At 36.2% G+C, this 27,896-nt stretch overlaps 1 protein-coding gene across 2 annotated transcripts in view; it reads left to right on the top strand.

Annotated features, from left to right (window-relative positions):
• Window positions 1–27,896, top strand: part of LOC149816408 (biotin--protein ligase 2-like) — a 62,773-nt gene that overhangs the window by 10,916 nt on the left and 23,961 nt on the right. For both annotated transcript variants that reach the window (XM_089986592.1, XM_089986593.1), the window contains exons 5-6: window positions 17,964–18,084; window positions 18,298–18,453. In XM_089986592.1, the coding sequence (XP_089842718.1) occupies window positions 17,964–18,084; window positions 18,298–18,453 (277 nt within the window). The remainder of the gene's footprint in view (window positions 1–17,963; window positions 18,085–18,297; window positions 18,454–27,896) is intronic.

Here is a 27,896-nt window from a genome sequence, read left to right as displayed (position 1 = left end):
TATATAAAGTACATACATATATGTATATATGTTTATATATGTACATAATGCATATAACATATATATTTACAATTTTTAACACTCTCCTTCAAACTTACAGTTGGATAACCAAAAGTTTGTCTAAGAAAAAGTGAAATCTAGAAGCAACGAGAGGCTTGGTAAAGAAATCTACCAATTGATATTCCAAGTTAACATAGGGAAGATCGATAGTATTCTGTAGATACTCCTCTCGTACATAGTGACAGTCCATCTCAATATATTTGGTATGCTCATGAAAAGTCCGGTTGCTGGTAATGTAGATGAAACTTGTGTTGTCACAGCGCATTCGTGATGCTCCTTTAATTTGAACGCTTATATCTATCAACAATATTCTAAGCCAGATCACCTTCATAGTAGTTGTAGTCATGGTTCGATATTCTGCTTCAGTTGAAGAGAGATAAACTTTTTGTTGCTTCTTGCACCGTCATGAAATCAGTGATTCACCTAAAAATACAAAAAAATCTATAGTTGAGTGTTGGTTATTGGGATCACCTCCCCAATTAGCATTATAAGTAGTTAATGATGAAGAAGCAAACAAAAAAAAGTCCTCAAAAAATAGAAGTTTTAATAAATCTAATAATATGCAAAACTGCTCCCATATGAACAGAAGTAGAAGCATGTTGAAACCATAGTGACAAACGTTTTAAACGATAATTTCTCATTTTTCAAAAACTCTTGGGAAATTGATTTTTTTTTATAAATCTCACATTTTTTTGGCAAAATCTCGGCAATAAAAAAATAAATTAAAAAATATAAAAAATATTTTTTATAAGAAAATATTAATAAAAATTATTTAAAAATACATGTTTTTTTCGCGATAAATAGTCGTTTAAAACGTAAATATCGCATTTAAATCGCGGTATTTATGTTTTTTCATAAATCTTGAGATTTTAAAAATCTCTCGAGAAATTGCCGTTTTAAACTTTCAAGCAATTTCTCGCGATATTATCACGAGATTTTCATAAATCTCTTGATATTTGTCACTATGGCTGAAACTAGCTTGTTGTGTGAACATGTGTTATATCAGGTCTCGTAATTGAAAGATAAGAAAGTGCCCCATGAAGTTATCTGTACGGCAACATATTTTTCAGTGGTTCTCCATCATCAATTATTATCTTTTTATTGACAACTTCAGAAGTATCAACCTTCTTATCATCTGAGATTTCATACCTGACAACAATATCTAGAGCAAATTTAGATTGAGTTAGCAAATGTCCTCTAGAAGAATAAACTTCTATACCAAAAAAATATTTTAAGAAGTTTGTTCAACTCCCTGTTTGTCCCCTCCGGTGATGATCATGTCGTCCATATAGAGGAGAAAAATAATAATACCTGCATCAGAAATCTTAATAAACAAAGTTGTGTTAGTCAGACAAGATTGAAATTCAACATCAAGTATAACTTGACTAAACATGTCATACCAAGCTTTTGGGTCTTGTTTAAGACCATCCAAGGCTTTATCTAAACAAAGAGACTTTCCTTTAGGAATAGTTATACCAGGTGATGCTTCTATATAAACTGTGAAAATATCTCAAAAGAGATAATATGCATAGGAAGCACAACCACCACAAAGGGAAATGTGCACAAAGGCACAAGAACACTTAGAACAAGATGTACTCAAGGTACAAGAGAACACAAACGCAAAAATATAAAGGATTTTATTGAACAATGGAGAACAATGCTCCAAGCATTGAATACCATTTAAGAAGGGGGTTCACCCCTATTTTTAAGAAGAGAGAACCTTGGAGGGGCTCCCACTAGACGTTGGAGCCCCTCCAACGGTTAGAAATCTAACCGTTGGAGGGGTCCACTGTCTAGTTTGGACCCCCTCCAAGTTGACTTAGTCAACAAAAAGAAAGAAAGAAAAAAGAAAAAGGAAAAGAAAAGGAAAAAGAAAAGGGAAGGAAAGAAAAAGGAAAAAAGAAAGTTACAAACATATACACTAATGTGGATATACATAAAAAGAGGAAAAGACAGAAATACCCCTGGGGGGTTTACATGATGGAAACATAATATATATTTATATATACATAACGATAGATACATATACATATATGTATGATATATGTATATGTATCTCTCTTTATATATATAAATATATGTGTACAATAACACGAGATACAATTTAACACCCTCCGTCAAACTTAGGGCGCAATGATTGAGAGTTTGCCGAGAAGAAAGTTGAATCTTTGTGAGCAAAGCGCTTTGGTGAAGAAGTCTGCCAACTGACATTCTGAGGTGACGTAAGGAAGATCTATAACTTTTTGCAAATATGCTTCTCTAACGTAGTGGCAGTCCATCTCAATATGCTTTGTGCGTTCATGAAACATGTGATTTTTAGCAATGTAGATTGCACTTTTATTATCACAACATAACTTTGTGGGTCCTTGGACTTGAATCTCCATGTCTTGTGGCAGTTGATGAATCTACACAATTTCCATGGTTGTTGAGACCATGGCTCGATATTCTGCTTCTGTGGATGATAGAGACACCTTCTGTTGTTTCTTGCATCTCCATGAGATCAGGGATTCACCTAAAAATATGCAGAAACCTGTAGTGGAGTGACGATTATTTGGGTCATCTCCCCAATCAGAGTCAGTATATGCAATTAAATTTAACTAAGAAGATGAGGAAAGAAAAACTCCCTTGTTTAAAGTTCCCCTTATGTATCTGACAATGCGTAGAACGGTGCCCATATGGACAGATGTTGGAGCATGCTGGAATTGGCTTGCAGTGTGCACGACGTGTGAGATGTCTGGCCTTGTGATGCTAAGGTACATTAGGGACCCCACAAGTTGCCGGTAGGGAGTGGGATCCTCCAAAAGTATCTCATCATCGATCTTTATTTTTTATCCCACCATTTCAGGGGTCTCACAAATTTTATCATCAGTAATACCTGATCTGTCAAGAATCTCACATTCAAGTTTAGTTTGAGACAAGAAATAGCCTCTATGAGAGTAGGCTACCTCGATACCAAGAAAGTATGTCAAATATCCTAAGTCTGACATTTCAAACCTTTCTTTTAAAGTGTTTTTAATACTTTTGATGCCCTTCATGTCACTACCTGTTATCAACATATCATCAACATACAACAGTAAAACCACAACACCTGCATCAAACTTTTTGACAAATAGAGCAGTGTCAGTGTAGCATGATGTAAAACCATCTTGAACCATTACTTCATTAAATCGATCATACCAAGCCTTAGGAGCTTGTTTTAAACCATAAAACACTTTTTGCAAGCGAAGAACTTTTCCCTTTGGCACGACCATGCCAGGAGGAGCATTCATGTAAACTTCTTCATTAAAGTCCCCATTTAAAAAAGCATTTTTAACATCCATTTGGTAAATGTTCTATTTTTTAATAGATGCAATGGTGATCAAACATCTTATAGTGACCATCCGTGCAACATGGGCAAAGGTTTCTTCGTAATCAATGTCGTATTCTTGACTATATCCTTTTGCGACAAGACGGGCTTTATATCTTTCAAGAGTTTCATCACTCTTGGTTTTGACTTTAAAAACCCATCTACATCCTATTGTTTTCTTTTCTTTTGAAAGATATTGAAAGACCCAAGTTTTGGCTTTGTTGAGGACTCTAAGTTCGTTGTCCATGGCATCCCTCCACTCTATCATTTCCTTAGTTTCTTCAAAATTTCTAGGTTCTTGATATGATTGAATGACACTAAGGCATGCTTTATGTTTTGGAGAAAAAAACTCATAGGATATAAATCTAGAAGGATTTTTCCTAGATCTTTCAGTTCTTCGAGAGTGGTTGGAAGGTTCACTAGGGTCACTATATTTCTCTATCGCACTTTTAAAAGTACTTTTATCTTTACGTGTATAGGTAATTGGTTCAACAATCATTTTTTCTTCATGTTGGATAAGTTAAGGATTACTTTCACTTATATTCTCATTCTCATTTAATTCATCATTGCTAAAAAAGTCATCATTTCTAGATAATAGTTCAAACAAGAAAGAGTAATCGGCATTATTTTCACGAGTTTTGTGTTCTTCAAAACCACTCATGTTTTCTAAAAAGGTTACGTTTCTAGAGACATATAGTTTATCATTTTTAATATCATAACACCTAAAACCTTTTTGTGTTTCTGAATATCCTAAAAACGCACAAGGAATAGGTTTAGGAGATATTTTATCATTCTTGTCGGTGAGGACAAAACATTTACAACAAAAAATTCTTAATCTATTGTAATCGGGTTCTTTTTTATATAAGGTTTCATATGGAGATATTTGATTCAAATTTTGGATGAAAGTCTTTTTATGAGGTAAACCGATGCAAGAGCCACTTCGGCCCAAAATCTTTTTTGAATTTTTTGAGAAATGAGCAAAGTCTTTGTAGTTTCTATTATGTCTATGCTTTCGTTCGGCTAACCCATTTTGTTGAGGTGTTTTGGGGCAAGACCTTTGATGAACAATCCCATTATTTTCAATATAACTTTTGAAATCATTTGAGAGATATTCTCCCTCGGAATCGGTTCTAAGAATTTGTAATTTACTATTAAATTGATTTTGTATCATCATATGAAAGACCTTTGATGAACAATCCTATTATTTTCAATATAACTTTTGAAATCATTTGAGAGATATTCTCCCTCGGAATTGGTTCTAAGAATTTATAATTTACTATTAAATTGATTTTGTATCATCATATGAAAGACCTTAAAAGTAGAGAAAACCTCATGTTTATGTTTGAGGAAGTATATCCAACTATATCTTGAGAAATCATCAACATAAATAACATAATACGAAAATCCTCCCTTCGACACTACGGGTGCCGGTCCCCAAACATCTGAATGCACAATTTCAAAAAGCTTAGTTGAAAACATAGTTCTTTGTCCAAAAGGTAAGCTTCTCATTTTACGAAGAATACAATCATCACAATTGAAGTTGTCTTTACATAAAGTTTTTTCAAAATGTAAATAAGAAAGCTTGATAATATTTGGATGCCTAAGACATTTGTGCCAAACATTTATATCTTTATGTTGGGCAACATTACAAAAAGAGGGTTTTGGAATTTGAAGAAATTTCATAAAATAAAGATCTCCTTTCTTAGAGCCTTCCTAAATCAACTTTTCGGACTGGCGATCCTGTATCCAACATTTATTTGATAAAAATTTGATATCACACCCATGATCCGAAAGTTGAGAGACGGAAAACAAATTTAAATTTAGTTTTAGGATAAATCTAACTTTAGGAATAAAAGAAACTTGTCTTTTAAAATCACCAATTCCTTTTATTTCAAGAGAAGTCCCATCTGCGGTAGAGACAAAAGAAGGTGACAAATTTTTTGAGTATTTAGAAAGTGCAAAAACATTTGGAGTCATATGAAAGGATGCACCCGAGTCTAAGAGCCAAAGATTCTTACCGGGAGGAGAGAATGTGGTCATGGCGGCTTCGGAAACGGATCCCTTGAGGAGTGGTTGAAAAGCTTCCATGATTTGATTTAGAGACAAAATAGCATTGTTGGAAGTTGATGGTCCTTCCTCCTTGGTTGGTTGGAAAGTTGTAGACATAGCCACCATCTTTTTCCATTTAGGGCATACCGGTTTAATGTGACCCAGTTCTTTGCAAAAGTGGCATATGATTTTACTATAATCTCTTCTTCCATAATGCCCACCATTTTCTCTTCCTCGATTTTTGTTGAAATGAGGGGGTTTATAAGTTTTAACATTATTCCCCGGTCTTGAGACGACATAAGCACCCTCGTCTTCATCTTTAGAGGGAACGACCAACACACTTAGATTGGTTTTATTCATCCCCAATTTAGTTTCTTCTCCACTTAGTTAAGCACATCTTCCAACGGAGGAGAAGAGAAAGAAGACAAGAGGGAGGATCTAGTTTGTTCGAACTCGGGTCTAGTTTGTTCGAACTCGGGTCTAAGCCCATTTAAAAAGTTGAAAAAATGATCCTATTCTAATTGTTTGGCCCTCAATTCAATAACCTCTCCACTCCATTTAGGTTCTTGGAGAGCAAGTTCATCCCAAATAGTGGATAGTTCGGCAAAATATTCTCTAACGGACATTTCTCCTTGTTGAATGGTTAAAGCCTTCTTTTGGAGATAGTGTTTATGGGACAAGTCTCTTGAAGTATACATTCTTTCAAGATACTCCCATACTTGAAAGGCCTTCAAAATATTGGCATTTATTTTCGTTTTAACGGAAGAAAATAACCATGAAAGAATTTTGTAGTTCTTCATCTCTCATTCTTCATGCTTTTTGTTGTATTCTTCAAAGGCTGTTTCTCTCTCTTCACCATCAAGAACTTTGATTTCACCCTTCTCAATAATTGTGATCTTAGGTTCGGGTTCGGGAATGGTTCCTTTGACGTATCCCCAAAGACCTTTTCCCTTAGTGTGAGCCTCCATATTCCCGGCCTAAACATGGTAGTTGAAGCCATTTAATTTAAAACCTAGTGAAAAATGAGACTCTTTTTCACCTATTAGAGAGGGAAGAGTGAAGAAAAAATACGTATCACTAAAGGTCTCTCAAATCTTACTTGACGTAAAAAACTTCCAACATATTGAAGGAAGATAAGCCCCCACGCCTTTCACCAAGACACCAAAGGCACGCTTTTTGAGGTACTTGCAAATGCGAGAAATAACACGATCTTCAAGCTTTAACCTTGCTCTGATACCATGTGAAAATATCTCAAAAGAGATAATGTGCATAGGAAGCACAACCACCACAAAGTGAAATGTGCACAAAGGCACAAGAATACTTAGAACAAGATGTACTCAAGGTACAAGAGAACACAAATGCAAAAATATAAAGGATTTTATTGAACAATGGAGAACAATGCTCCAAGCATTGAATAACATTTAAGAAGGGGGTTCACCCCTATTTATAAGAAGAGAGAACCTTGGAGGGGCTCTCACTAGACGTTGGAGCCCCTCCAATGGTTAGAAATCTAACCGTTGGAGGGATCCAACGTCTAGTTTGGACCAGAGTTACCGGAAGCGCCTAGGTAAGTGGGGAAGCGCGCTTCGAAAACACGAAATGTCGCGCTTCCGAAACGCGTGGGGAAGTGCCATTTTTAAATGGGAAGCACACTTCCCTTTAATGGGAAACACACTTCCCTTTAATGAGAAGCGCGCTTCCCCCATTTTTTTCAATTTTTTGTATTTTTAATTTTTATTTTTTTTCGCTTCCCCCTCGCTTCCTAGGTCGCTTCCGAGATGATTCCCGATTCGCTCCTAAGTGGTCCCACGCTTCCTGCTTCCTAAAATTTTGAAAGTGCCTCGCTTCCCGCTTCTCGTATCGCTTCCCGCTCCTGCTTCCTCTACTGGCAACCATGGTTTGGACCCCCTCCAAGTTGACTTAGTCAACAAAAAGAAAGAAAGGAAAAAGAAAAAGGAAAAGAAAAGGAAAAAGAAAAGGGAAGGAAAGAAAAAGGAAAAAGAAAAAAGATAAAAGGAAAGTTACAAACATATACACTAACGTGGATATGCATAGAAAGAGGAAAAGACAGAAATACCCCTGAGGGGTTTACATGATGGAAAAATAATATATATTTATATATATACATAATGATAGATACATATACATATATGATATATGTATATGTATATGTATCTCTCTTTATATATATATAAATATGTGTACAATAACACGAGATACAATTTAACATAAACTTCAACCAAATTTCCATTAAGAAATGCATTCTTGACATCTATATAATATATTGACTATCTTCTCACAGAAGCAATCGCTACTATGGTCTTAACTGTGGTAATCCTAGCAACTGGGGCAAATATCTCTTTATAATGTATTCCATATTCTTAAGAATATCTCTTGGCAACTAATCTGACTTTGTACCTTTAAAGAGTTCTATTACTCTTGTTTTTACCTTGTACACTCATTGACAACTTATAGGTTTCTTTCCTAGGAGAATATCTTGAATAATCTAAATGTTTGCCTTGTCTAAGGCATTTAATTCTACCTTTATGACTTCTACCTATTCAAAATGTTCTTTTGTTTGAGCATAGGTTGAGGGTTCTATGTAGGAATGTATTAATGCAATTTAGGCTTGGTGCTTAGGTGAAAATGAATCATAGGATACAAATTTCTCAGGAGGTTTTGATATTTTAGATGATCTTCTAGTTTGTATTTCTATATGGTTTTCATTATCAGTATATTTTTCATGGGCATATAGATGTTTAAAATTGTTACGCCTGAAATATTTGGTACAACTTTGATCCTTATGAAGTTGTTCTTCTCTAATCTCATTATCACGAGATGGTTCTTTACTTACTATATCATTTCTAACTTCTTGATCTTCATCAAGATCAACATCACAATCGTCATACTTTAGAATTAGATCCAATAAGAAAGAATACTCAGTTATTTCTTTAGATTTTTCAATTTCAAAAAACCTTTCTTTTTCTAAGGACAACATATAGCTTTTTATTTCTGAAATCAAAGCATCAACCTTTTTGGTTATTTACATATCCCAAAAAGACACATGGAATAGCACAGGGCAAAAGTTTATCATTTTTATCAGTAAAAACAAAACATTTACACCAAAAAACTCTTAATCTAGAATAATCAGGAATTATGAAAAGTTTTTTAATTGGTGATACATTTTTTAAAGAGACGGATAACATTCTGTTAATGAGATAAATTACAGTTAATGTGGCTTCAGCCCAAAAATCTTTAGGTATTTGGTTTGCAATAAGTATAGTTCTTGTGGTTTCTATGGTATGCCTATATTTTCTTTCAGCTAAACCATTTTGTTGTGGAGTGTAAGGACAATATTTTTGATGTGCCTTGGATTAAAATTCTTTCCCTGAATCAGTGTGAAAGATAGAGATATCATTTTTAAATTTATTTTTGACTAATTGTGAAATATTTGAAAATGTGAAAAATCTTCAGTTTTGTTTTTATGGAAATAAATCCAAGTATGTCTAGTGAAATCATCAACAAAGATTATGTAACATGCAAACCCACCCTTAGATACAATAGGTGTTGGGTGCCAAACATCCGAATGTATTAACTCATCTAATCGTGTAGAGATAAAGGTTCTTTCTTGAAACGACAATATCTTCATTTTGCTAAGAATATAATCTTCACATGTAAAATTTTTCATCTTTGAAAAATAATGAATTTCTAAAATTTCCAGAATTACGAAAAAAATCATCTTTGTAAAATATTGAATTTTGGATACATTAGGATGGTCAAGCTTTTATGCCATAAATCCAAATCTAGTTTCTGAACATTGTAACAAAAGGTATTCTTGGGTATTTTCAAAAAATTCGTGTAGAATAAACCTCCTTCTCTATGGCCTTCCCCAATCGGTTTTCTTGACTGGTGATCTTGCACCCGACAACCAATAGAGGAGAATGAAACATTACACCCATAGTCAAATAATTGAGAAATAGACAAAATATTTAAATTTAATTTAGAAATATATCTAATTTTTTGAATAGAAAACCTTTTTTAATTTTGAGAAATATTTTTAAAATTCCTGTTTCTTTTATCTCAAGAGATGTCTCATCAATAGTAAACACATTTAACACACTTAAGTTATAACATTCGGATAAAATATCACCATTTGGTGTCATGTGAAATGAGACACCTGAGTCAAGAAGCCAAGGGGATGTTCCGGGATCAGTGATGTCAAAGGAAGAGACTGCAACTCCAGTTAATGAAGTTCCTTTAAGTAAAGGTTGAAAAGCCTCTACTAGTGGAATCAAGGACATGTTCCCAATAAATGATTCTTGTGTAGTTTTGAACTCACTTGACTCATGTGCAATCGAGGCTATCTTCTTCTCATTAGGTCTTTTTAACTTAGGGAAATAGGTTTTGGCGTGTCCTGATTCATGACAATAATAGCAAATAACTTTTTTCTTCTCAAACTCATTGCCTTTTTTTTCATAATGATCATTGTTTAACCTTCCATAATATGGTGGTTTGTAAGTATGAACATAGTTTTCTTGTCTAGATACGGCTAGAACTCTGTCATCATCCTCAAATTTAGAGGTATTCTTTTTAGCCTATTTTCCTCCATACTTATCTCTTCAATTGTGTCTTCAATAGTGTGAACTTTTCCTCTATAGAGTAGAGTCGATTTTGTGGACTCAAATTCCGGTATGAAGCTATTTACGAATTGATAGAAGTGCTCCACATCTATGTGCTTTTTGCAGAGTTTTATATCTTCGAGACAATGCCATCTAGGTTCAAGAAGCGCCAACTCATTCCAAAGATCGGACAATTTATTAAAGTATTTTCTAATGCTTCTTCTTCCTTGGGTCATAGTACAAATTTTGTCTTGTAAATTGCACACATGTTCAATATCTTTAAGAGAATATATTCTCTTAAGATAATTCCATGCCTTATTTGCATGTTCGAAATTAGTAAAGACTAGAGCATTTTTTAATATCAACACTACTAATAAGCCAAAACATAATCTTGGCATGCCCTATTCTCCATTCCTTCCACTTCTTAACGTAGGTGACCATTGCGTTGGTTTTTTCAACTTCCGTAACAAGTACTTCTTTCTCACCTTCTATTTTAGTGAGGATTAGTTTGGTTTTTGGATCGGTCTCATCCACTAGTCCCTACAACCCTTTTTCCCATATGAGGTGCTTTATAATTGAAAACCATGTTACATAGTTTGAGTAATTGAGTTTGATGGGTTTTATTGTGACATTTTCATTATCATCCATTTTTACAAGGGCTAAAGAAGATATAACAAAAAAGAAGATAGAGAATTAAAAAAAAAAGAGAAAAAAAATAAGGAGAAGATCACAATCACTCCACCACCAATCACAAGCACAAACACTCTTTCACTTTAAGCACAATCATGATCTCACTAGCAGTTGAATTGAATTTGCAAAAGAGCTTCAACACTTTCAAACTTTGAGTAGCACACTTCAAAATGCACCGAATTCCAGCTTGATCATGAAGCTCTGATACCATGTAAAGAAATGAGTTTCTCCAAAGATGTTCATCAAATCTCCAAAGTGGATACTCAAAAGAGTTCCACCAAAACACTAAAAAGAACACACAAAGGCCACAAATAATCTCACATACAAAACCCACCAAAGGTGGCCAACACAAGAAATAAAAAACTTATTTTATTGAAGTCAAATATGCAAAAAGAATTACAAAATGGAGGGGAGCCATCCCCTATTTATTCATGTTCATCAAATCACCAAAGTGGATACCATGTAAAGAAATGAGTTTCTCCAAAGATGTTCATCAAATCACCAAAGTGGATACTCAAAAGATTTCCACCAAAACACTAAAAAGAACACACAAAGGTCACAAATAGACTCACATACAAAACCCACCAAAGGTGGCTAACACAAGAAATAAAAAATTTATTTTATTGAAGTTAAATATGCAAAAAGCATTACAAAATGGAGGGGAGCCATCCCCTATTTATTCATGTACAAGAGGTCTCATAGAGATGTTGGAGCAGGTCCAACGGCTCTATTTAGAGCCGTTGGGCCAGCCCCAACGTCTCTTTTAGGACTAGTCAACCTTGTGTTGACTAGTTCCAAAGAAACTAAAAAAATAAAAAGGAACTAACTAACCTAACCTAGTTACATTGTAAATATATATGTATATAGAAAATACATACATATATGTATATATATTTATATATGTACATAATGCATATAATGTATATATTTACAATTTTTAACAGATATCATGCAAGTCCTTTTTGAAATTGTAGGCAGTCACTATTGGCAGAATTGGTGGTTGCCATACGTCTAATATGGATTGTCAGTATGGAGATAGAGCCCAAAAGAAGCCACCTTTTGGTAGGGTTCCAAATGATATTTTGGAGGCCCTTGAATTCGTGTCCTGCACAAGAGAAAAGAAGGAAAAACGAAAGAGAGGAGAATAGGGCACATCTTACCAGCTGGGACGCCCCTTGTATTTATATTAGAAACATAATGCTAATTACAAACATACCCTTAATGAATAAAATACAAGACTGGACCAAAATACCCTTACAAACATGTATGCACATATATATGTTCCAACACGCCCCCTCAAACTGTACATGGATCTTCAACAATCATGGACAGTTTGGACTTTAGGAACCAATGTCTCATGATAGGTAAAGGCTTAGTGAATAAATCTACAACTTGATTTTCTTCGCAGAAAAAAATTGGTTGTAGTTCTCCAATTTCAACCTTTTCTCACACAAAATGCTGATATATCTCAACATGTTTCATCTTACCATGTTGTACGAGATTAGTAGCAATGGATATTGCACTATGATTGTCACAAAATAGAAGTGATTGGGATACTTTATGATGAACCTCTGTTGTAACGGATGCCACTGCTCTATACTCTGCCTGTGTATCTCGCTACAGTCTTTTGCTTTCGACTTGACTATGATACTAAATGTGGACCCAGGAAAACAGCATAGCCTGTTATTGATCTCGTGGTTGATATATCACTTGCCCAATCCACGTCTGAATATGCAAGAATCACCAATTCCATGTTCACAGATTTACCTGGATCATGTTTCTTATACACAAGACCATCTGCAATGGTACCTTTAATATATCTAAGCACTCTTTTGGCTGCCTCCATGTGACTAATGATCATGCATACAGTGAGAAACCTGATTCACAACAAATATCAAATCCGGTCTAGTGAATGTAAGATATTGTATAGCTCCAACTAAACTTCTAAACTTTTCAGGTTCTGACAATAACTCGTCCTCATCAACATCATGAGATAGCTTTACATTGATTACTGCAGGTGTTTGAACTGATTTGCAATCATGCCAAAACGAGTAAGCAAGTCAAAGGCATACTTACATTGTGTGAGGATTAAACAATCAGGCCGTTGGTCAACCTTGACACCGAGAAAATACCTGAGTACCCAAATCTTTCATGAAGAATTTTTGCGTAAGCATCTTCTTCAATCTCAATATCCTTGATAGGTCACTTCTTGTGATAACAATATCATTTACATAGACAAGGATAATGGTGATGTGCAAACCATTATGATGAGTAAAAAGTGAATAATCACACTAACTTCTAACAAAGTACATAGAGCAAATTGCATTGCTAAAAGTTTCAAACCATGCGCGTGAAGCTTGCTTTACCCATGAATGGCTTTCTTTAATCGAAGAACCATGCTTTGGACATCTGATTCTGGATACCCTGGTGGATGCTCCATATATACTTCCTCTTGCAAACGCTCATGGAGAAATGCATTCTTTACATCCACTGGCTAAGACTTGATCCATATGTTGTTGCCAATGATAACACAACTCGTATAGTACCCATTCTGACAACGGGACTTAAAGTTTCATCAAAATCCATTCCATGCTCTTGAGTGTAGCCTTTTGCCACCAACTTGGCTTTATATTTCTCGATGCTCCCATCTGCTTTGTATTTAATTTTGTATATCCATCGACACCTCACAACATTTTTATCCTTGAGTCTTGGGACAACTTCCCAAATATCACATTCATGTAGTGCAGAGATTTATGCATTCATGGATTCAACCCATTTAACGTATGTACTAGCTTCACTATAGAATTTGGGTTCTCGATTAACATCCATGGAAGAGGCAAAAATTTGAAAATCACCTGGAAAGGTCTCATAACTAACCCATCTCTGAACTGGATGTCGAATTCTGATTGATCTTCTAGCTTCACCTGAATGGGCTGTTTTGGTGACTCCTTCAGCCACATCATTTTTGGACTGTACGGTTGAGATAGCTTGTTGATTATTTTCCTGATATGTTGGCTGCACCTATGGCTGACCGCACTTATGATAAACCTGATCATAGTACTGGAAACTTGAAGATTTTGCAAGAATTTCCATCTGTCCTTCACTGTTCACGGCATCTTCATCAGAAGTGTTTTGGATAACTGCTTGCTCTTCATTTACCTGATGATTTTTTTTCATTAATAACATGCTGGTCACATTTTGTACTATGCCAGAAAGAAGAGAGGGTAGCGACTTTATCAGTTATATGATCATGACCATCAAACTCTGATTCATGAAAGGTGACATGCCTAGATATAATCAATTTCCCTGTAGTCAAGTTGTAACAACGATACCCTTTGTATTCATCATCATAGCCAACAAATTTGCAAACATTTGTACACAAAGAACTATCAATATGAACAAAACACCTACTGCCAAAGGTTCTTAGAATGGAATAATCTAGATGCTATCCATAAAGCATAAAATATGGTGTGTTTCCTCCAAGAGAAGTAAGAGGCATACGATTTATTAAAAATATGGCCGTGTGATATGCTTCTATACACAAATCCAATCAAATCTTGGACTCCGTAATCAGAGTGAGAGTTGTTTCTGATATATGCTTCCGTGTGATATGCTTCTATACACAAATCGAATCAAATCTTGGACTTCGTAATCAGAGTGAGAGTTGTTTCTGATATATGCTTCCGTGTGATATGCTTCTATACACAAATCCAATCAAATCTTGGACTCCGTAATCAGAGTGAGAGTTGTTTCTGATATATGCTTGTGCTTTCTCTCTGTAACACCATTTTGTTGAGAGGTTTTTGGGCAAGAAAGTTCACGCTTTATTCCATTCTCACTAAGGTAATTAGAGAATGTCATAGAGACATACTCACCACCACCATCGCTACAAAAATGAAGAATTTTGCGAGAAAATTGGTTTTCGACAAGAACTTTGAATTTTTGGAAAGTAGACAACACCTGGTTTTTAGATTATAGGAAATAGATCCAGGTGTATCTCATGAATTCATCAACAAAAATAACATAATACTTTGACTTGGACAAGGATAAAATTGGGGCTGGTCCCCATACATCAGAATGAATCAATTCCAACGAAAATGAAGCTCTTTTATTAGAATTTTTAAAAGAGAGTTCATGATTCTTACCGACTCGACAATGAGAACAAGACATAGACATAACTGAGGCCTTATCATTTATGGTAATATGACCTTTATTACATAGAATTTCAATGAACTTTGAATTGCAATGACCAAAACGCTTGTGCCATAATTTGGCATCTTTATTAACACCAACGACTTCAAAAACAATAACTTAAGAACGACTAACAAGAGCTTCATCAACAACATATAATCCTCCGCAATGCTTTTCCTCAACGAGGCTCTGCTTTGTGTGAATATCATTTACAGAAATGGACGATAAAGAGAAGGAAATGTGATAATTAGTTTGATCTACGAGTTGAGAAACTGAAATAAGATTACGCTTAATGTTAGGAACAAAAAAGCTGTTAGGAAGAGAAATGAAACCACTAGATGTAGGAATGATGGCAGTGCCTACGTGAGTAATGGAGTGAGTTTTCCCATCTCTTGTGACTATCCTACCATTACCGTGATAAGGAATAAGGTTTGTTATGATGGGCAGCACTAGAATCAATAAACCATGTATTGCTAGAGGAAGGAGATTGATGAGGCCGAGGAGGAGCAGGTGCCATCCATGATTGATGATTGAAATTCATAAGCCATTGTGGACTAGTAGGAACACCTCCATACGTGTGGGTGTTTTGTTGCACCTCCATTTAACTGAAGGAAGTACTCAGGGCATTCACATCTTGATTTTGATGTTGTATGGTAGAAGTAGACGATCCAACTGAAGTAGGGTATCCTTAATGAAAGCATGCATTGAATGCACCTGGACGAGGACCTCTGGCATTTTCAACATTGTTGCCTGGAGGAGCGAACTGCCTAAAACACACTGGATAGGTCACAGTAGGTGGCCGATATGTAGGAACAAACTTCCAGTAACTGTTGGAACTGACGTGTCCACGCTTCCCACATATTTGACAGTTAACATTTTTCCCCCGACCTCCATTAGGCTGATTTGGGTTAGGTAGAATACCAGCTTCCCTAGGGACAAAGGAACCACATCCACGACCACGACCACATGACGAATTAGTCACAACAAGAACTTCGTGCTGGGGAGATGGATCTTCCTTTTTGGAGGAAATGTTGAAAGTAGACTCAAATTAAGGCAGTTGGGTTCTCAACTGGTCGAAAGTCTCCTTTTTTTCTCTGTCAATGTAGTTTGCAATAAAAAGATTATATTCTTCTCCTAAACCTCGAAGAATCTGAGTGATCACATCATCTTCCAGTAAAGGACTTTCAATAGTAGCTAACTGATCAGCAATGTGCTTTACTTTATCAAGAAAATCCACAACATTCCTGTTACCTCTTTTCAAGGCTCCAAACTCTGATTTAAAATAGTAGATCTTAGGAAGAGTTATCATACCATTTGTGCAAAAGATCCCATAACTCGTATGCTGGCACACTAGTGGGAGTGTGAAGAACCTGCTTAGATAACGTTGCCATAATGAACGCAACAACTGACTGATCATTCTTGAGCCATGGAGTGTACTCTGGATTTCTGACAAGAACCATCGCATCTTCCACATTCTCTTTGTCTTTTCCCTCTATATTCCCTTGTGATTTAGACACAAATTCCGGCGGGGCCAGTTTGGATCCATCGAAATGGCCCATAAGATAAGGCTGCATATGAAAGGAATAATCTGTTTTTTCCATGTGATAAAGTTGGTCTCATCCAACTTTTCAGTCACATCCAACTTTTCAGTCACAAGTTGTGGTAGAAAAGAAGAGGAAATAGGAGCAGAGGAATTCATGATGATGAAGAACAAAAATCAAGGGTAGATAAATTAAAAGGGAACAAAATTAATGAAGTAAAACAATCAGATTAGAATCTATTCAATATCCCTGACATCATCCAATGACTTGAGCACACGCCTTGATTTTTTTTTTTTGAGGAGAATAAGCTAAACGATGGCAGGGAGCAGGCTGATTTGATCTAAAGGAGCTGAATGCACAATCGATTAAAAGATTGAAAAACTTTAAATATTTAGAGAGAGAAAAGAGGATATGTACGACCCAAGAAATCTTGTCTGCGCAAACTTTGGGAACGACTCAAGAAATCTAGTCCGTGCAAACTCACAGAGAGAAAAAAAAGGTTTTCGATTGAAACAGAATAAATTAAAGACCAAAGGGAATAAGAAGAAAAAGAAAAAAAAAACATGGATTTAAAGAAATCCCAGATTTGATTGATTTCTGCATGAAAGTGCAGATCTGACTGGGTCGTTCTGCTGTCTAGAGCTGATCAGATCTGACCCAAAATAGATCAGATCTGACGCAGAGACAGAATAAAGAAAACGATGAAAGAATAATAGTAAAGGAATAAGACGTGAAAGATGATTTGAACGACGAAAGAATAAGGGAAAAGAAGGAGATGAAGGAAGAGAAAACTGATTTGAATATAGAGAGACAAGAGAAGGAATATGCAGTTTGATCTACGGGAACCTGCTCTGATACCATGATATTTCGGAGGCCCTTGAATTCGTGTCCTGCACACAAGAGAAAAGAAGAAGGCAAAATGAAAGAGAGGTGAATAAGGCACGTCTTACCAGCTGGGACACCTCTTGTATTTATATTAGAAACATAACGCTAATTACAAACATACCCTTAATGAATAAAATACAAGACTGGACCAAAATACCCTTAAGTGACAAACATGTATGCACACGTATACGTTCCAACAGCAAATGGGTTGGATCTGACTTGCCAATGTATTTTGGAATCCGAAATCCAAACCGTTTGCATCCCTACCTTTTGGTGCCCACACTGCAAAGGAAGAAGGGGATTCTAAGTTTTTCGGAGTTTCTATCCCTCTCGTCATCACAGCTTGCGATGAAGGGAGGATGTGGGTATGGAATTACAACTCTTAAACTGACTATTTCTTCATTGTTATTGCCCTTAACTATGCAACATTCATCAACATTTTATTTTGTGTTTTTGCATGTTCTTGAAGTCTATGCTTGAACGATGTAATATTACTTTGCTCTGTCTCTAATCAAAATTATATCCTGTAATTTTGCTTATTTTTATTTTGCATCGATCTATAACATGACAATGCAATTGCAGGGTCTGCCTTGTCTTGATGTGAAATTAAAGTGGCCTAATGACCTTTATCTTAATGGACTTAAGGTTGGGGGGGTCCTATGCACATCAACTTATAGATCAAAGAAGTTTGATGTTAGTGCTGGTAAAAGAGAATTCTTTTTCTCTCTCCCCTAAACAAATAAATCGATTTTGCAAACAATAATAGTCAAATTAGTTTGAGTTAATAATTTTTTGGGTTTTAACAGTAGATCCTTTTACTTTGGTTGAGGTTTTTACATTATTTTCTACTTCAGGTTGTTTGGTTGGTTTTTCTTCCTATCTTTGTTTCATCCTTTATGAACATGATGATCTGCAGGCATTGGTTTGAACTTGGATAATGAGATGCCGACAACATGCTTAAATGCAGCATTGCAGCAGTTAACATCTGGGATACAACGTTTAACAAGGGAAGAAATTCTTGCATCTTTCTTTGCGAGATTTGAATATCTTTATGATGTTTTCTTGAGTCAAGGTAACTTTTTTTCTCTTATTGACATTGATTTAAAGCCCTTGTGAATGTTTTGATTCCCTTCTCAGACTTGTTGTTTTTGTAATGATGATTCTAACTATTATTGGTAATCATAGAATGATGTGTATAGAAGCATTGGTAAATGTGAATTTGAATAAGACCGGCACCAAAATCATTATTCATAATAGCATATGACTAGGGGATTTTGGTTAGACGCTGTCCTCATTACCTCATCATGAAAGAAATAAGGATGGCTAAAAATATCTCTATTAATAATGATGGCAGCAACAAAAATATAATGAAATGGGTAGAAGAGACACCAATGGCATATAAACACTTACAGGGAACACTCTTCTGTTCAATTCTAAGTATCAATCTTCAATATCTATAGTCTTTTCTACAGTTCTGAAAAATGCAAATATGTTTATTTGCCACAATATGTAGAACTGTAGAAGTTGGTTAGATGATACAAAAAGGGATTTTAGCAGAAGTTCTAGCTCAGAGATGTGGATGAATTTTGTGGTGATCCTGTTCAAAAACTTTATATTCTCTGAAACTCGTGCTTATTGTTGGTAACACTTCTCATCAGAGGAGAGGGTGTTTCTGCAGTTTGAGGGATGGAAAAGACTTGGAGAAAAAGTGCAATATGAAAAAATTGTGAAGTTTAATATTTTGGCAAGAGATCTTACAATTTTTTTTTTTTGATAATTTAGTACTTGAACCCGTTCTTAATTGTGAAAGTAAGCCAGGAAATTTCTTATAGTGGGATGATCTAAAGCTGTAACTTATCAAGTTGGAACTGAGTTTGAAGTTTTAAAATTAAAGAAGAAAAATCCAAAGCTGTACTGATTGTGAGGTATGTTGGGAATGAAAGTAAGCCATAATGTGAAGTACCTAAAGCAGTCTAAAAAAGATCATGCAATTGTAATCTGTGGCTTGGGTGCCTCACCAGCAAGTGAGCATTTTGACTGCTGTGATTTTATTGTGCTGGTCATTTATGTGAGCGAGTATTTTCTTCTTTTATTTCATGTAATATTTTATTCAAATCATACATTTATTATTTGAATCTCTGCAAGTGCAGTCATGAATTAATTGTAACTGAAGGGCCTAAGATAAGATCTATGAAAGTGTAAAAAATTCTGCCTGCCTACCAATCTAGTTCAGTATTTTGCAGATGTTGGCTTTGACAATTTATCTGTCACATGGGAGCAATGAGTCAGGTTTCTTCCTTACTACGGGAAGTTGTGAGTATGTGTAGGAACAATCTGTCAGGCCAAATCTGTTGAAAGTGGATGATAGGACTGACTGATCAAGCCATCAATTAAAAAAAAAAAATCACTACTGCACTTTTAGCTTTTCAATGTTTGGAATGTCCCAGTTAAGGAAGTGGAGTAGGCCTACTCATAGAGTTGGATTCTCTACATGGACACTTTTGGTGCCCATTCAGCCTAGAGCTGGACAACGGGCCGGGCGGCCCAAGGGCCTAGTTTTCGGAAGAAGGCCCGACCTGAACCGGGATTAAACCTGACAAAATCACAGGCCGGGATGGGTCAGCCTATGGGCTACCCGTGAGCTTTATATATATATATATATATTCAAATCGAGTCAAGTATGTGATTCAAAAAATGAATCCATCTTGGATCCTGTGTATTCTTTTACATTTTAAAATTTTGGTTGAACCTATGAATTCAAGGACATGAATGAGAAATGTTGTGAATATATGATGGCTTGAAACCGGCCCCGAATTAGGCCCATGGGCCTAACGGGCGGGCCATGGGTTTTGTATTAGACCCATTCCCGATCTGTGAAAAGTCTTACACACAATCAAGTTTCCAAATAACTTGATATTCAAAACATATGCCAACACAAAATAGCATAAAAAAGCTTCACACCACAAGAGAGAACAAGTGCTTCAAATGTACCGTGTTATTGCAATGAGGGGATAAAACCCTTTCATTAATTCTCTATTACAATGAGCTCATTGCCCTTATTTATAATACATTACACTTTGAAAGAGTCGTTGGGAATCAGCCCAATGTACACAGTCAGCTACTGACTGTGTACAGAATGGGAACAAAAAGTGAAAAAGAAAAATAAATAAAATGAGAAATTATAGAAATAAGAAAATAAAAATTACAAGAATATACGTATATACTTTAAAAATGTATTTATATACATATACATATTCTTGTATTACAAAGAGTATGTATATGTATGTATATATATATATATATATATATATTCAAGTATATACATATATGTATTATTTTTAACATCCCGATCCGAACCGGGCCTAGTTTCAACCCAGTTGGTCAACGGGTCAGGCTTGACCAGGCCCGACTCATCAACAGCCTGGTCAGGCCTGTCCACTAAATGGGACGGGCTGGCCCAACCCAACCATTGTCCAGCCCAGAGTTACAAGAAGCTTCTTAGATAGGTGGGAAGCTCGCTTCCTAGAAAGTCGCTTCGAAAGCGCGATTCTTCTCGCTTCCGAAACTTGATGAGAACCTGGATTCCCCCATGCTTCTCCTATGCTTTCCACATGCTTCATCTATTCTTCTTACATGTTCTCTTACTCAACTTTTCTTGTTTTTTATGTGTTTTCTCTCTCTTCTCACTCACTTCCATGTGCTTTCTCTAAATTGGTAGTCATCATTTCTTCACTTTTATTTTAGTTTTTATTTGTGTTTCATTTTTATTCCCATTCAATTCTTATATTTCTTTTATTTATTCTTCGCTTCCCGTACGGAATGTTGGGCTGCCAGGAGACATCATATTCGAAAAATGAGTGTAGCTGAGATGCGTATGCTTAGATGGATGTGTGGAAATACAATAAAAGATAAGATTTAAAACGAGAAGATACGTAAGAAGGTAGACATTGCATCCATTGAAAATAAGATGAGAGAGAATCGTTTATGGTGGTTTGGACATATTCGGCGAAGGCCTAATAATGCTCCGGTTAGAAGGATGGAGAAATGGGAAAATATATTAGTTAAAAGAGGTCGGGGTAGGCCTAAGAAGACTTGGATGGAGATGATGGGAAAGGATATGAATGCTTTGAACCTCACCGAGGACATGGCATTGGATAGAAATGATTGGAGGAGAAGGATTCATGTGGAAGACCCAGAATGATTTTCTTTTTTGGTTCATATCGCCGACCCCAATTGTTTTTGGGATGAAGGCGTAGTTGTTGTTGTTGTTATTCTTCGCTTCCCGCTTCCTATACATTTTAAAATGCATCGCTTTTCGCTTTCGCGTCCCGTATCATTTCCCGCTTCTGCTTTCTAGTTTGGCAACCTTGGTCCAGCCCTAGTTCAGCCTGCGTTTAGGGACTGCCATTCAGTCATGTTGGGGTTTGTTGGTGTAGGGTGCACCACCCTTTTAAAATACAAATTTATTGAATGTTTGAAACTCCTGAAATGCTGTTGCTGATGTCTGAGGTTGGCAAAAGTGTTGGACAGATGTTAAAAACGGCTCTTGGAATTGAAATCTGCATAAGTTATGCATGGATCCACTGGCTTTTAGCTTAGTTCTGATAATATGGCTTACATTTCTGTTTTTGCTATTGGGATATTGCTCTATTTGCTTTTTCGAAAAAGTGATGGGGGGCACAACCTGATTGGTTTTAGACGTCAACGGAATGAAGTTGTGGGATTTTAGTGAGTTGCATTCTTATCCTTGTGATGGATTTCTCTGTCTTTCATCATCTTTATTGTATGATAGGTAGCTATGTCACCTGGGTACGGATGCGGGTGTTGGTACAGATACTGGTGTAATGAAATAAGCGGAAGAAACCAAGAATGCTAACACCCCCCCTCAAACTTTACGGGGGAATGACCGAAAGTTTGCCAAGGAGGAACAAGAAGCGAGGAGCAGGCAGGGCTTTGGTGAAGAAATCGGCAAGTTGATATTCTGAAGTGACATATGGCAGTGTTACTGTCCCACGAAGATATTCATCACGTACATAATGACAGTCCATTTCAATATGTTTCGTCCTCTCATGGAAAGTGTGGTTGCTGGCAATGTAGATGGCACTTTTGTTATCGCAACAAAGCTTCGAAGCCCCGGTAATTTCGACTCCCATATCTTGAAGAAGACTTCGAAGCCACACCAGCTCCATTGTAGTAGTTGCCATAGCCCTGTATTCTGCTTCAGTAGAAGACAATGAGACTTTCTGCTGTTTCTTGCACCTCCAAGCAATTAGCGAATCTCCTAGGAATACACAAAAGCCAGTAGTTGAGATTCGATCATTTGGGTTTCCTCCCCAGTCAGCATCAGTATAAGCTAGTAAATCTAAGGAAGAGAGTGAGGATAGGAATAGCCCTTCAGTCAAAGTATTTTTAATATATCGAATGATCCGGAGCACAGCACTCATATGCACAGATGTAGGAGCATGCTGAAATTGGCTTGCAGAGTGCACAGCATGAGCAATATCGGGCCTGGTGATAGTCAGATAGGTGAGGGAGCCTATGAGTTGCCTGTAGGGCGTAGGATCATCCAACAGAACTCCATCCTCCAGTCGTAGTTTAGCATTGATAACCTCGGGAGTTTCCACCTTTTTATCATCTGAAATCCCAGATTTGGAACATATGTCTGCAGCAAGCTTCATCTGTGACAGTATATACCCTCGAGGAGAGTATGCAACTTCTATACCAAGAAAGTACCTGAGGAAACCCAGATCAGACATATCAAAATTATGTTTTAACATATTTTTAACTTTAAGAATACCGCTTTCATCATTGCCAGTGATGATCATATCATCAACATAAAGCAGAAGGATGATGATACTATTACCTGCATTTTTAACAAAAAGAGCAGTGTCAGTATAACAGGAGCGAAATCCCAATTGTAACATGATAGCACTAAATCTATCATACCAAGCCTTAGGGGCTTGTTTAAGATCATATAAGGCTTTTAATAACCGAAGGGTTTGACCTTGGTTAACACTGATTCCCGGCGGAGGGTCCATATATACTTCTTCATTCAACTGACCATTAAGAAAGGCATTTTTAACATCTAATTGGAATATAGGCCATTTCTTAGATGATGCTACCGCAATTAAAGTTCTAACGCTTGTCATGCGAGCCACGGGAGCAAAAGTTTCCTCATAATCGATGCCATATTCTTGTGAGTATCCCTTAGCAATTAATCTAGCTTTATAACGCTCTAGGGAACCATCACTTTTTGTTTTGACTTTGTAGACCCAACGACATCCTATAGCTTTCTTATTTGGAGGAAGGTGAACTATTTCCCAAGTTTTAGCTTTATTTAAAGCATCTAGTTCAACTTTCATTGCTTCAACCCAATGAGGTATACTTTTTGCTTGATTATAATGGGAGGGTTCATAGTAAGAATGCAAGGCTATTAGACAAGCTCTATATTTAGGTGAAAGAGTTTCATATGAGACAAACCTATTAGGTGGAATTGATTCTCTAGAAGAACGCCTAAGGGAGGTTTCTTCTAGGGGTTCATTAAGCCGCAAGAATTTTTCTAAAGCACTAAAAGGTTGGGCTTCCTCACGCCGAGTGTATACTTGGAGATTGTCACCATTAGTTGGTGATACATCATTATCATGAGAATCATGAGTATTTTCGAAAATTTCCGGATGACTCAAAGAGTCATCATTTGAATCTTCTAAAAGATCATTGATAAACATATAATCAATTTCATTTGATTTTTCCAATATGTCAAATCCATTTTCATCTTCTAAAAAGGTGACATCTTTGGAGACAAATAACTTATTGTTTTTATGATCAAAGCATCTATAGCCTTTTTTATTTTCACCATATCCTAAAAATACACATTCTATTGCTTTAGGTGACAATTTATCTCTTTTATGTAAAAGAACAAAGCATTTACACCCAAAAATCCGAAGACGATTGTAGTCGGGTGTCATATTAAAAAGTTTTTCATAAGGAGAGATATTATTCAATTTTGAAGATGGCATCCTATTGATTAAATAGGTGGAGGTTAACACGGCTTCGGCCCAAAAATTTTTAGGAATATTTTTAGAAATGAGTAAGGATCTAGTGGTTTCCAAAATATGCCTATGTTTTCTTTCCGCTAGACCGTTTTGTTGAGGAGTTCTTGGGCAAGATTTTTTATGACAAATGCCACGTTGTTTTAGATATGATTGAAAATCATTTGATAAGTACTCTCCACCCGAATCAGATCTAAGAATGGATATTTGACTTTGAAATTGATTTTGAATTTTTGCATGAAATTCTTTAAAGAATTTAAAAACTTCTGATTTAAAGTTAAGAAAATAAATCCATACATATCTAGTATAATCATCAATAAAAGTAACATAATATGAATAACCACCTTTAGATAGAACTGGAGATGGCCCCCAAACATCGGAATGCACCAATTCAAAAGGTCTTGTTGTCACAAAGGATCTAATAGGAAAAGGAGTAGACTTTATTTTGCCAAAAATGCAATCTTTGCAATTGATATCTTTTTCTTTACAAAACTTGTGTCCAAAAGGAAAAAGATACATTTTAGAGTAACTTGGATGTCCAAGCCTTTTATGCCAAGTTTTAATATTTTTGTCTTGGACATAAGTACAAAATGAGGTATTTGGAAGCATTAAATTATCCATAAAATAAAGGTCTCCCTTCCTATGGCCTTGCCCAATCCGCTTCCCGGACCGGAGATCCTGCACAAAGCACCCTTGGGATGAGAAAGATATTTCACATCCATGGTCGGCTATTTGAGAAACGGAAAAGAGGTTAAGATTTAATTTTGGAACTATTCTAACTTTTGGAACAAGGAAATTTTGAACATTTTTAGAATCAAGAGTTCCAATACCATTTATTTTGAGAAAAGTTCCATCGGCCGTAGAGACACAAGACATTTTTGAATTGGTGTGCACATTGGTTAATGCATTTTCATGAGGGGTCATGTGAAAAGAAGCTCCGGAATATAAAATCCAAGAGTACGTACCGGGAGGTGATGATGAGGCAATGGCGGCACCGGAGGTGGAAGAAGTGACCTTTAAAATTTGTTGAAGAGCCAAGGAGATTTGTCCAAGAGTATCTTTGAGATCCCCGTTCTTGCCGTCATCTTCTTTGGTGGTGGATTCTTCAACGGAAGCCACCTTTGGCTTGAATGCTCCATTTAGCTTTGGGCAAACGGGTTTAATATGTCCCGGCTCATAACAATGGTGACATATAATCATTTTTCTTCCACCACTCCCTTGCTTACCAAAATGAGGTGGTTTGTATGTTTTAACATAATTGCCGGGTTTAGATACGGCAAGAACTTCCTCTATGCTTTTACCCATGCTATGCCTAGTCTCTTCTTGAGTAATCTCGGCAATAGCTTCTTCTAAGGGAGGAAACGTAGATCTATGGAGAAGTGAGGATCTCACTTGTTCAAATTCGGGACGAAGCCCAAATAAAAATTGAAACAATCTATCTTGTTCAATTTGTTTTTGTCTTAGAACCACATCCTCCATAGATACCCATTTAGGCTCTAAAAGAGCCAATTCATCCCACAAAGGATTTAGAGCACTATAGTAATCTTGTATGCTCATGTCTCCTTGTTTTGTGGTTCTTACTTTTTCTTGCAAGAAATAAGCTCTTGCAAGATCCTTTTGGGTAAACATACCCTTCATAAAAAACCAAGCTTCATTTGCCCGGCGGAATTTTGCAATATTTGCACATACCTTAAGTTCGACATTATTCATAAACCATGCTAGGATTTTTGCATGGTTGCTTTCCCAATCTTCCATTTGATGATTATAATCTTCAATGGCCTTGAGACGAGCATCGCCTTCAAGTGCTTTCTCTTGATCTCCTTCCATCTTTGTGAGCTTAAGTTGGGGTTCCGGAACGGTTCCCATTACATAACCCCAAAGCTTCTTGCCTTTGAGATTATTCTCCATTGCGGATGCCCACATCATGTAATTTTTTCCATTGAGTTTGAATGATAGATCAATCTTGACTTCCATTGCTACACAATGAAGATGTGAGAAAGAAAAGAAGTAGAGAGAGACAAGATTTTACCTTTAGTAGATCTTATGGCTTTGATACCATGTAATGAAATAAGCGGAAGAAACCAAGAATGCTAAAGCATTCACTATGTCCCACACGGACAAGTGCAACAAGCACAAGAGAGAAAATCCACTAAGGGATATACAAAGGGCCTTATAAAAAGGCTACACACATGAAAAATAATATCACTATTATTGAAGAGGAGCTGTCAAGAGCAATACATCATACATGGGGGGTTCCCCCTATTTATAAGAAAAGGAGACCAAAGGGGCTCCCAATAGAGTCGTTGGGAGCCCCCAACGGTCACATATGTGACCGTTGGGGGCCCCAACGACTCCATTGTGGGGCCCCTTTTCGGTATCCAAAAAATACAAAAATAAAAAGAAAAAAAAATAAAAAATGGTGAAATAAAAGAAACAAAATAAGTACCCCTATGGGGTACTTTGTGAAATGACCATAATACCCCTATCGGGTATTATGGTATTATTACATATGTTTTAACAACTGGTACGGAGGGTACGACACGACAATTCCAAAAAATGTGGGTATGGGGCTATGGCTATATATATTAAATATCACATAAATACAAACTAGATTCAAAATAAACTGAATATAATCTAAATGTATATTCTATATCTAAAATATATATTATATACTAAAATTATAAAGTTGTAAACTGAAACTATAATTATAAATTATAAATTAAATACAAATTTGTATGTATGGAGGGCAAAATGGCGTGTCCGGGTGTCTAGGTACCACAAATAGGTAGTTAATTTGTTGTTTGATTCATTTGGCAATCTCTGAGTTTAGACTTTAGAATGATTTACTGGGAGTGTTGTGTGGAAGATGCTGCTTTTCATGGGCCCAACTGTCCTGTGCATCTGCCTGGGTAGCATTCCTCAGGGAAAGCTGCTCTGACTACAACATTCTTTTTCCCTTGTTTGCTTCAGAAGCTACCTTTTGGCAGAGCTACCTTTTTCTTTTTCCTGGATTGGGTGGGGGAGGGGCGGGAATGGGGGGAGAAAGAGTAGAGGTTCAGGACACCTGATGGTTTTTATTTTCAGGAGCATTTCACATTTCTACTAGTCAAAACAGTGCCCTAATTTCAAAAAATGAGGGTACGAGGACACTGCTATATATATGTATATATATATATATGTATATATATATATATGTATATATATATATATATATATATATATTGTATTGATCCAATGCAAGATCCACACATATGTAGGTCCAATCCAATACAGTTTTTAGTAAAAGAGGAACAACAAATTTTAATAAGAGAGGGAGTTGTGAGATGTCATTTTGAATAAAGGAGGGGGTGTAAGTAAAAAATTAATAAAGGGGGGGTGTTTGAAAATTTTAAAAGATGAATAAAACTCCTCCCACCGCCTCTCTCTCTCTCTCTTAGGGGTATGAAGAAGAAGAAAAGGAGGTGAA

Source organism: Nuphar pumila, chromosome 14, assembly GCF_984573655.1.
Source record: "Nuphar pumila chromosome 14, dmNupPumi1.hap1.1, whole genome shotgun sequence".
NCBI lineage: Eukaryota > Viridiplantae > Streptophyta > Magnoliopsida > Nymphaeales > Nymphaeaceae > Nuphar > Nuphar pumila.
The sequence above is the reverse complement of the archived record's forward strand: the minus strand, read 5'-3'. Positions and strand labels throughout refer to the sequence as shown.